Source organism: Melospiza georgiana, chromosome 2 (genome assembly GCF_028018845.1).
Source record: "Melospiza georgiana isolate bMelGeo1 chromosome 2, bMelGeo1.pri, whole genome shotgun sequence".
Classification (NCBI taxonomy): Eukaryota; Metazoa; Chordata; class Aves; order Passeriformes; family Passerellidae; genus Melospiza; species Melospiza georgiana.
This window is the reverse complement of record NC_080431.1, coordinates 60,294,591-60,306,168: the sequence shown is the minus strand read 5'-3', so window position 1 is coordinate 60,306,168 and position 11,578 is coordinate 60,294,591. Positions and strand designations below refer to the sequence as shown.

At 43.6% G+C, this 11,578-nt stretch overlaps 1 protein-coding gene across 2 annotated transcripts in view; it reads right to left on the bottom strand.

The window, feature by feature from the left end:
• Nucleotides 1–1,097: 1,097 nt before the first annotated feature.
• KATNAL1 (katanin catalytic subunit A1 like 1) overlaps nt 1,098–11,578 on the bottom strand; it is a 44,046-nt gene continuing 33,565 nt past the window's right edge. For both annotated transcript variants that reach the window (XM_058044994.1, XM_058044993.1), the window contains 2 exons: nt 10,073–10,199; nt 1,098–8,579 (listed from right to left, as the gene is read on the bottom strand). In XM_058044994.1, coding sequence (XP_057900977.1) covers nt 8,381–8,579; nt 10,073–10,199 — 326 coding nt within the window. In that variant the 3' untranslated portion in view covers nt 1,098–8,380. The remainder of the gene's footprint in view (nt 8,580–10,072; nt 10,200–11,578) is intronic.

Below are 11,578 nucleotides of genomic sequence, written 5' to 3'. Positions count from 1 at the left end.
GAGAGCTGGAACATGGTACAAAATACCTCTGGTTGGAAGAAGCCTTTGAGAAGTAGAGCTGCTGGATCTCTAATGGGAGACAAAGCCTTTGCACTCCCAGGGTCACCAAGCAGCAAAGCTGTGGCTGTCTACACACAGCCCGTGCAGCTGCTGGCACACCACAGAGTCCCTGCAGAGCAACACAACAGAAAAGCCACAAACCAGCCCTGTGGTCACTGAGGAGCACAAGAGCAATAGTTTTATTCCCACCTTGACTGTAACAGCCACCAGCAGATACGAAGGGAACCTTTTGAACAGACTCCGTCTAAGTGGGCTCACTTCTTGCATAACAGGGTTTCTGGTGCCAAATGCTTAACAGCTCCCTTTGGGAGGCTGCAGTTTGGTTTTGCATTCAGACAGCTCAAGAACAAGGAGCATGCACTGGAGAATCCTGTTCCAGCAGGGTCCTGCACAGAGTGACTGGGGACTCGTGGTAGTGGGGACCTGAGTGTGAATGTCTGGGCACCCAGAGCAAGGCAGAAGCAGGGAGACAGGCAGAAGGCAGTTGTTATCCATCCTGTTCCTCCCCACTCACATTCATCCCTGGTTTCTGGTGGCCATGGACCCCTGGACTGTGTTAGCTGGTCCCAAATATTATTTTCCCCTTTGCCTGGGCAGCATCCAAACGTCCACAAAAATGCTGTGGTCTCCAACCACATGGGTGCATGGAGCTGCATTCCCTGCAAACAGAATACCCACATCTTTTCTATTGCTGCTCTCTGGAGAGCTCCTGCATCTTCAACCACTTCTCTGTGTATCCCATTGCTTATGAATGCCTCAGTTATCTAATGAAACCTGTTTGCTGTGCAACGACAATATACCCAAACCTCCTGCCCTCCTGCATGCCATAAAACCAAATACTTGGTTTATTTGCTTCATTACAAGAATGCACCACGACAGCAATTTCTTTTTTTCTTTGCCTTACTGGGTAACTTGCTGTGTGTGGCTTATGGAGCCACCATGTAACCCTCCTGATGATCTGTGTTAAATAAAGAATGGTCAGAAAGGAAGGGTGCTGAGGAGGATCCAGTTTGTACAAGAGCCAAGGAGTTTGTACAGTACAACAAAGCACAAGGTGTTGCTTTATATGGTGAGTTTATGAAAGCCTTCAGGGATGTACAGCAAATATCAGGGAGTGAGAAATATTTGTTAGACAGTGCTATCAGCACAAGATCAAATGGATACAAATCAAGTGATAACTTAGATTGGAAACAAGTTTCAAATCATTTGTGAGAAAACAAAACATCTGGAAGTGCCAAAGAGATGTGAAAGCCCTCCTGGGTTTCAGACTCCACTCCATCTTAAAATGAATTAGTTTGTAATTTGTTCCTTTGTTTTAAAGTAAGTTTCCTACTCCTCTCCCATCCAGATCTACATTGCATGCCCGAGGGAATGCTGCTCCCTTTCCTCACCACTTATTTCCCCTGCACACAGACACTGGGTGGGCACACAGGGCTGCAGCCCAGCATCCCATCCCACCCCAACACTGCCTGAGCTCCTCCCCAGCCTTCTGCACGCAGTTTGCTCCCACAGGCTCCACTCGGGGCTGTGTTTTGCAAAAGCACAGCTGCCTTGGCAGGTGAAGGAGGGGAGTCTGGATGGAGTGCCAAGAATTTGCTTAAGCTGGGCAATTCCCAGTTTAAATAGATCTGAATTCCCAGGATCTAAGGAGGGAGACTGACCTGGCAGTGCCACCAGTGTGTGGCTGGGAGCCCCACAGGGAAGGGGAGGACTTCCTGCCTTGTTCCCCCTGAGCTGAGGCACACAGATCCCTCAGGCTCTTGGCTCCTCAGCAAGGGGGAAGGAAACTGGTCCCCCAGCACCATGGCAGAAATGCCTAATTAGATACAACAGAGGGACAGATATGCATACCCAGGGACCTTTCTACACAAGCATAATTTAAGGAAAGCCAAATATTTATTTTAAATGGCTGCACCATATGCTGATGAAATGCTAATCTGCACAGAAGAAAACACACCGTAAATAAACTCCCCAGAAGCACCTCACATTCACTGAACTTCATCTTTCTGAGCAAACTAACAAGTAGAAAATAAAATCAACACCATCCATTACAGACTCTCTCCTATAAGAAATTCAGGCAAGATTAGGATGTCATGGGCCAGTGCTTTTCAGACCATCAACTGTGGCTCACAGGAGCACCTATTAAGGGTCTGCAAAAGGTATTTAAGAAAAACGAACTTGCTCTATTAAAGAAAAAAAAATTGCTCTATTTAATTCACAATACAGAGATCTCCAGCCTCAGTTCAAAAAATGCTAGGGGGCTGCAAATCAAAAGCAACTGAGAAATACTACTGTCTGCCTTAGGGTTGGGAACTGGGAGTCAGAGGGACAGTTTTGTCTCCTCCACTGATCCCAGGACCTTCCACCTCCCTCCCCATCCTTCTATCATCTAAACTCCCCATAAGCATTTGGAGTATCTCCCAAATTGTACCCAGCACAACAAAGCCCCAGGACCCTACAGAAATACACCCCTATTAACATTGCCTCATTCTTCTAGCCCTCTAAGCACAGCTCCAGTCCCACCACATGCCAAAGGCTGAAGACATTTCAAGACAGGCAGCAAGCTTTTGGAAAGTCCAATTTGATTATCTAAAAGGCAGCTTTTGTAGCAGTAGTGACAAATTGGCCCCTGGAGATTGTCATGCTTTAAAGCAGCAAGGCTGGGTGATGAAAGCTGTTGGCAGTGCCTGGAATTGGTTTCCTTTGAGCCACTTCCACCCTCTTACGTAGCTTCTGCTCACTGGTGAAGACACAAAGACCCACACTTTTATCAATATGCATATTGTGGTGTTGTCAGCATCTCCTTGAGGGTATTCCCCTTTTCTTCTTGGTTGTATTTATAAGCCCTGTGCAGAGTTGCTATGGTTTCTGTTCCCGCCAGCCCAATTGGTATTCTGTGCTGTTCTTCTCACCTTCACCATTTGGGTGACCTTTCCTTCACAAGGAAGATCTCATGCCATCAGCCTGTTCAGTCAGATGTCACACAGCATGCTGTGCCAGAACACCAACAGCCAAGTAAAAGAGAGCTCTGTGGAACCAAGTCATCTGCAAAGGCTGTCTGAGAGACGGATAAACAATGGCAATTATTTCAAAACAAATTGGAAACAGAAAGCACAGCCCAACAGTGCAACAAAAAGGAAAGCCACAAAAAGAAGAAATTGCAAATCTCTGCGTCTTCAGTACTCTTGTATCTTCCTCTAGGCAAATATTTTTCTACCTTTCTTGCTCTCCAAAGTCAAGTTAAAAAAAAATCCTAATTCCAAGACATTTTCTTTTACCTCAAACAACATATGCAAGGGGCTGCTTACAAATGAGAGCAATACAATTGCAAACTGGCAGTAAAAATTTCTCTTTGTCAAACGAATAATCTAAATATTATATTTATGTGAGTTTGCACAAAGCTACACTGCTAACTGTACAGCCAGACAGTCAGGCAGGATGCACGATGAGTTTCTCCAAAAGTAAGCATCCTGGGAATGGGTTCAGTTGCTTCATGTACCAACCAGATCATGGAATCTCCAAAATCCTAATCCAGACACTGAACAAGTACTCCGTGGCTTCCCCCTTACTCTGAGAAAAATGTTCCTACTGCAACAAAGAAATCACAAATACACAAAAGCCAGGAAACAGAGCTTGGACATGATACAACCCTAACTCTGCCTGTGCAGTAGGAGTAGGAACATCCCCAGATTTTGCTACTTCATAACAAAGCCAGAACTTTCCTTGTGGCACCTTCTTGCAGCTGAGGTAAGTCTTCTTGCATTGGGCAACCAGGCCAGCCAAGATATTCATCCCATCTGGTTTTAATGCTAGCTGGGGCCTTCTAAAGAAGAGGAAAATTGCCTGAATGCTTCCAAGACACCTTCATGCAGACAGGTAGAAGCATGGCACTTCAGCTGATCAAAAGAGAGCTCTGCACTGCACACAAAGAAACTCCTCTGTCAGAGACACTGAACCACCATGTATGCACTGAGTGGGTGACAAGAACGGGTCACAACCTGCACACAAAACCAGGCAGGCCCAGAAGGCGGAGAGGGTCAAACATTCCTGTGCTGTGGGATGCAGGAGCACCCCTGGCTGCTGCAGCTCTGCTTGCTGTGCTGTGTGTGGCAGCTGGGCTCTGGGCAGGGTGACTGAGGCACCCACAGTGATGGCCAAGCTTTTGCACAGTGCTCCAGTGAAATCCTCACCATGCACAGGGAAATGGCCGGGTGAGACGTTCTCTGAACTGCACCAGCACCTGCCTTTGCACCAGCAGTCTGCTTCATTCCAGAGCACTACTGAGGCTACTCTGGTCCATCTTGGCTCCACTCTGCACCACAGTGCTGCCTGGTGCACAGCTCACCCTCACAGAGGGGCTCAGCTGCTGCCGTGGTGCTGACACCCACCTTACACCAGTGTGCAGCTCCCAGGCTCCCTGCCTGCTCCCCTGCAGCACGCTGTCACCTGCGTGTTCATCACGTATTTATTTGTCACTACAGCTCTGAAAAAACATCTCAATTCAAAATCTGATTGAGGGTGGCTTATTCCAATAACAGATTAAAAAAAAAAAATCACTATTTCTTCATCTGCTTCCACGTCCTCATGCCTGGATTGTACCATGAAGTCTTTGCTCATTTGATGGAGGACTTCTTTACAGCACACAAGCTCTTTCATCTTTCCCATGATCAGAACAAGTCAGTGCACCTTTGCTATTTCAGTCCCTTTTAAACTGGGGTGAGCTGAACTTCCTATGCAAAGATTTGACCTCTCCTGAAATCCCCTGATCAGCATTTCCCTTGCTCGCTTTCATGTCTGAAGCATTATGAAACACTGGAAACTCCATTCTTTCATAAGGAAGTTAGTGAGAAAATTCAAATAATCAACTAAGTCCCAGGAGACATGGGGTCTCTTTCCAAGTTTGAAAGCTCCTTCCTAATAGAAGTTTTGCTCTTGAAAGTCTCCTGGTTAGCAGGCAGCTGATGATACAGCTTCTTTGGAGCCTGATTATACTTCCAGCCCAGGGGCAAGTAATAAAAAGGCTGCCTGGCTCTGTGAGGTCTGAATCAGGTGCTAACACTGAACATCTGCTGGGGCCTCTGCTCTCCCCTACCCTCCCTTCCATGTGGTGGGCATTGGAGTATTCTCCATTTTATAGCTTGTGGCAACAAAAGGCCAATTTAGAGAGAAAGCACTGCTGACAGCTTTATCCAAAATCCCCAGATTTTAACTGCTCTCCATGCAGGACTTTGGTGAAAGGGCACCACGACATACTGAAGAGATCCACACTGTATGGCAGCCTTTGGAAGCAGTCAGCAGCAAAGCACTCCCAGCCCCACTCGAGCAAGACACTCTAGCGCACATTTATTACTTCATACAACCAGATCACATACTGTACAAAAACTAACAGTGCCACCCAAGAGGGCCTCCACAGATGTTTAGAAAACACATAAACACAGCTCTAAGGCATGTTTTTTATGCAATCTAGGCACAACTACTGAAGCACCACCTATTGTATGTGCATACTCCACATGTGTGGATGATCTCCATACACACACAGGCATAGACTGAACAGTGTCACAGCAGGCTGTGACATGCTGGTACATTGCTCTCCAAGGAATCCAGTGTCCTTACACAAGGGTTTCCAGCACTGGGATGTGAACTGGTCTCACTTTGAGCTGTAAGCTCATCCTTTGGGCCTTGAGCTGCTGCCACTGTTGGCTGCCCTTCCCTCCTGGGCTGCTCCTTGCTGCATCCACTGCTGGCTCCCCTGAGTGAACAACCCAGCTCCAAGCCCACCTAGGTGCGTGTGCCAGCATGACTTGGTAAAGATGAAAGGGTCAGCACACAAGGACAGCTCCCCTTCCTGAAAGGGAGGGATGGTCTCAGCCTTCTGGGGTGCCTGATCCAGCAGGGCCAAGTCATGTCAGTAATTCTGGGGCACAACCATCATAAACATCTACTGCCTGAAAAGTTTCACTTTTCTGTTCTGCAGCTGTAAAGGATGAATGGACCTGTACAGTAAAAACATTTCTGGGGTAGAAACCATGACCTTTAGAGAAAAAGACTGCAGCACCTGAATAATTCCTACTAAAGGGAAAGCTCAGTACAGTGAATTTTGCTTAACAGCCAAGAGGGAAGTTTAATGCCTTAAGGTAGAAGGTTCATCAAAGAGCCAAGGACTGACATTTTTACCAAGTGCTGTGCTTTGATCAGTAGGAAGGTCACTTCTGATTGCAATGTGAAACTGAGCAAACTGGAACTCAGACCCTACTAAGCAGCAACTGCTGAATCCCAGCACTGCTCTTGGGCAGCTGAGTAGGGCTGTTACTGGCATTCATGTCAACTCCCTTCTACATCTTGGTTGTGCAGATTAAGCTCCTTGGGCAGCAATGGCCTCTTTAGTGAGAGACCCCATAGTGCTAATCTGGTATTGGCCACAAAAGATTTGTGTAGCTTTACTAATTTCTACTGCAAACAAATAAACAAAGAACAGCAGTGGCTGCCTACAGCTTCACAAGGAAAAAATGAGAGTCCATAGCAATACTTTCAGAGCTTTCTCTTTATAAAGGTCCAGTTGTTCCCTGTGAGGAATTACAGAATCATTAGGGTTGGAAAAGACCTCTCAGATCATCCAATCTGACCACTGACCCAGCACTGACATGTCAAAATGTTCACATGTACCCATGTGCCACATCTACAATTTTTTAAACACTCCCATGGATGGTGATTTTACCACTTCCCTGAGCAAACAAAGTATGTGATTTAAGGTTTTTTGTCTTAGTGTTAACATGTCATGGCCCAAGAGACCAGTGTGCTGAATTACTGACATTACTGGGAACTTCTGAGGACTAACAAAAAGGAGCAAATAATGATACATTCCCATTCAATAAAGGGTCCTGTGTGTTTCTTACTCCATCATATCTGTCTGTGCTGCTAGGAGTCTACACAGAGAGCTGAAGGGAGGAATACCTACCAAGCTGCAGGGCAATTCACATCCACCAAAATACTTAAGGCCTAGCTCACAACATCACCAAAAACCTGAGAGCTTGCATGTTTCTCTGTAAATCTGTGGTTTGACCACTCCTTCACATTCCTACCACAAGAAAACTTCACAGGCTGAGTCTGTGAAAAGTTCATACAGTCAGTGTGACAGGTATACTCTAGAGAGGATTCCTCACGTTAGACTTTAGAGCACTTCTCATCACTGCACTTGTATGAGGGAAGGGAAGAAACAGTTAAGAACATAAATGAGATCATACAGATTATTTTCTAAATATTACTAAACCAGTAATATTTATACATTTTTAAGAAACCTTCACAAAAAACAAAATTAAGCATGAACAGTTCAACATAAAAAGGTAAAAGTCCCATTGCTTAGTAATGCTAGGAAAAAGTTCATATTTAATCAGAAGTGGAAGTTCACAGCCATTTGTTCTAAAGACAGCGTTGTGTTTTAAATACAGCCTTGAAATTAGTGTCTTTATTAAACTCTTAGTACTAAAATAATAACAATAATAATAATAATAATAGTAATAACAATTACATTTAGATAGCACAGACAAAGCACAAGATGATATATAAGCATAAAAGTGCAAGTTATAACCTAAGTCAAAGTGCCTACTGGTCAAACAGGTTCAAACTATGTTCAGAGAACAAGCATAAACCAGACTAAAACCAGACTAACAACAATCCATGCCTTTTGCTTTCCCTCTCATTCCCATCAGAAGTCATTGCAGGTAACACTGATAACAGTCTGAAGTGACATCAATTCCAAATGAGAGTACATGAGAGGAGAGTCAGGCCCATGTCTTGATGGAAAACTGATCCTCATTTCCTCTGTGCAATGCCAATTAATCCACAGGCTTTGCTCTGAATATCCGAGCACAGAGATAAAGAATAATAACTTGGATGCCACATTCAAGGGAGGCAGAAGCAGCATTTAAGAGCAGGGGGTACATCAAGCCCTTGTCTGTTCCTCTGGAGTCACATCCCCCAGCTGATTTATTGACTCCAGCCATAAAAAAAATGACTAGGAGGGAGTTAAGTAACACTGCTCTTCATTTGAAAATTAAAAAGACTACCCTCAGAAGTATGATTTTTCCCTTCCTGTTCGTCTTATTTTTCTACTTCAGAGATAAAATATCTTTTACAATATCAGCTCATTATTGTGCTCATTCCCTTTAAAGGCAAACAGCTTAAAAGATCCTGTCAGCAGAAAGGGGTGGGATGAGGGCAGAGGCAGACCTTTTATTAAACCTTTAAAAAGATTTCTAACTTATTTTGAAAGTGAGAACAACAAAAACCATAAAACTCCAGCAAAGGAAAGCTGTCACTGAGATTAAGCAGATCCAAACTCCGCCATCCATTTTTCATACTTCTCCAGGTCTGCAGCAGAAACAGATTTGGAGATTTTCTTCAGAGCCAGCTCAAAGTCCCCCTTGGTAACTGGCATCTGAAGCTCTTCTTTAGAAAGTGCACGAATCTCTTCTGGAGTTAAGCCATTAATACGTCTTCTCATTGCCATTAAAGATGCATCCCTGGAAATACAGGACAATGCATGGCAGCTAATTGCTAGCAGGATGTGCTGTAAGCCTATGAATTTTGATTGTATACTCTTGCTAGAAACCACTGGCAGGAACACTTAGGACAGCATTTATTTACCATAGAAGATGCAGTTCACATCTTTCGTAGCTTCCATGTTCCCAGATCACTACATTAATTCAACATAAAGAATGCACTGGCACCAAAACCCATTTAAGCATATGGTAAATGTGCAGAGATAATTAAAACTATAAAACTGAAAACCTTTTACAATGATTCATGGAGATGAAATTTTACAGCTTTAGAGCAGAAAAGGGCAGGGTGGGAGACAAACTCAAAAGACTTTTTTTTAAAGTAATCTGGATTTTTACACTGCATTTCTTTTAGACTTCAACTTTCTCCCTGCAGTGTAGCCCCAAAGGACAGTCAGCAAGGGTTAAGAGTGCAGCCCAGCTGAGCTGCCTGCTTGTCCATAGCACCTGGATGTGTGAAGGGCAGAGCAGGAGGCAACAGACACAGCATCACATGGCCCTGCAGTGCTGAGGCCATGGGTGCCTGTGGCTCCTCATGCTCTGCCTGTTCTGTGACTCCTCCCCAGCTCAGATCCTGCCAGCCTGGCCCACCAGCTTGAAGAACACTGCTCATTTTCTCACACTGTGGCCCACAGGCAGTCTGAAATTACATTTTCTTTTTCCCTGGGTTTTTCCCAGCAAGGGATAACACAGGCCTTAGGGAGAAAGGTAATTTCACTACTACGTGACACACACCGAGTTTTCAAATCCATGGAGTGATTTCATGATTTCATATTTTCAGGAAGGCAGCAGGGGGAGAAGAAAAAAGGTTCCCAAGCCATACTCTTACAGGATCAGTTTCTCTTGACAGGATTCTTAAGGGACATAGACTTTCTTCAGATAAGTTTCTTCAAATACCTACCCCTCACCAGAAAAGACTGATTTGTCAAAAATGAGATAAATTGTGGGAACAGGACAGAAATAAATTAAATGCTAATATTATAATCTATGTCCCCCTTGGACCTCGAAGATTCAGGGAGACACCAAGATTCAGCTGCACTGGGGGCTGTCCAAACATGCAGCACATAGAAGTCCCAAAGAAGTGTTCTGTGAAAGGAATTTTTTTGGATTATGGTCTAGCTCTTAAACTGATGTGATTTAAAAAAAACCCCAACAATCTGCTTTGCACTACATTAACAAATGCAGATAACTACGTAAATGCAGCCAATTGTAACATGAGATCAGCTCAGATAATTTTTTTCACTTCAGATCCAAGAAAAACACATCTCACAGAAAGACTTCATGGTATTTGGACCACTCCACGTGACAGTAATACATGAATACAGTAAATAGATGTGGGCCTAATACACAGACACTGTGAGCATGGCTTCAGCTGGAGTGGGTATTGCCTTTCATCATATAATGCAAATGATGACTTCCCATGCAGTTCTATTTGCAAATTAAGGGCAATGTGTTACCTGCAAACATTAGTGATGTCAGCACCAGAATAGCCTTCAATCTTCTCTGCAATTTCTTCAAGGCTGATATCAGGATCTAGTTCTACTTCCCGAAGATTAATCTTCAGTAGTTCTGCTCTGCCCTTTGCTAGAATGTAAAAACATTTGTTTGAAGACTGGCAAGAGTTGCACTAAAAAAAGATATAAACACAACCTAGATTTTTCAGTGAAAAGTATGAACAAAAGAGTTCAATATAAAAAAAGAGAGAGAACAAGTCATAGTGAAGTGTGCAATCAAATATAGTAAAGTATTTGGTTAAATGCAGTATATAAAACAGCATGGTCAAGAGATATTTGTCAAAGTGATCTGTCACTAAAAATGTCTGTTATGTCTCAGGTGATAAAGCATTTGGTCACATATCACCCAAGGGCACAAAAGCACAATCCTACAAATTTCTGTTTCTTCTCGCATCCCTTTGGATCCACTCCATGTTCGAGGGTTTGACTGCATATTATTCACAGGGTTTCATTATAACTACAATAAGGATTCTATTAAAAAAGCTTCAGACAGCACAAACCCCTTAACAACAGGCTGAACTTTAAGCATATGTTTAAGCAGTTTATTCAGTTTATTCAGCTGGGACCCAAGAAATCAGCTGAAGTCTGATAGAAAACAGACACATTAATAAACCTATATTAATATATTTTCGATAGAAATGTCTTGGTATCCCACTTTCCTACCCAGATGCAGTGTGCACACAGTGATAACCAGCTGAGTAAATGAGCGCTTATGCAGTCAATTAACCATTCCTCTTGCAGGGGGCACGTGCATATGTGCATTTGGGTGCACATGTTAAGCAGCCTAAGCTTGTAAGAGGGAATTTGACAGCTTAGGGCTCTGTGTTACTGTGCACAAGGGTGGGAAAGAAGAGAATGACTGGTTTCTTGGCTTTCACTGTACAGGAAAAATATGCCAGCTCAGCATCTTTATTCCCCAAGTGATCAATTTTTATGACCTATAAAAAAGGACAACCGCAACAGCAGAAGTAGGAGGAGGAAAGGCTAAACGTCTTAAAGAAATGTCCAATAAAATACATTATGTTTTATTCATTGTTGCCCCTAATTCTTATTCTTTTAACTTTTGCAGAAGGAGAAATACTAAAGAAAAAAGAAAGCTTCTCTAGAGCTGCTGGTTTTGTGTGCTTTGCAGAACTGTCAAGAGCACAGAGTTATCCATCACACACAACTGGCACTAGCTATAAAATGGGGATTTATTATTTAGAGGGCACAATGTACACAGAGTATACCTGCAGGGAGTATCCTGCATCAGAGAACATTCTTCTAATTGTTGCTGTGGGGCTAAGCAAGTCTGTGCAGCATTTTGAAAATTAAACACTACAGAATATATGCTTGCATCAAATTCCACAATACACAGGTGCATACATGCTACCATGCCACTATTTCAGTTAAAATGCCTGACTACATCAAATCACACAACACAGTTATAAATGCATCACTAAGACTTGC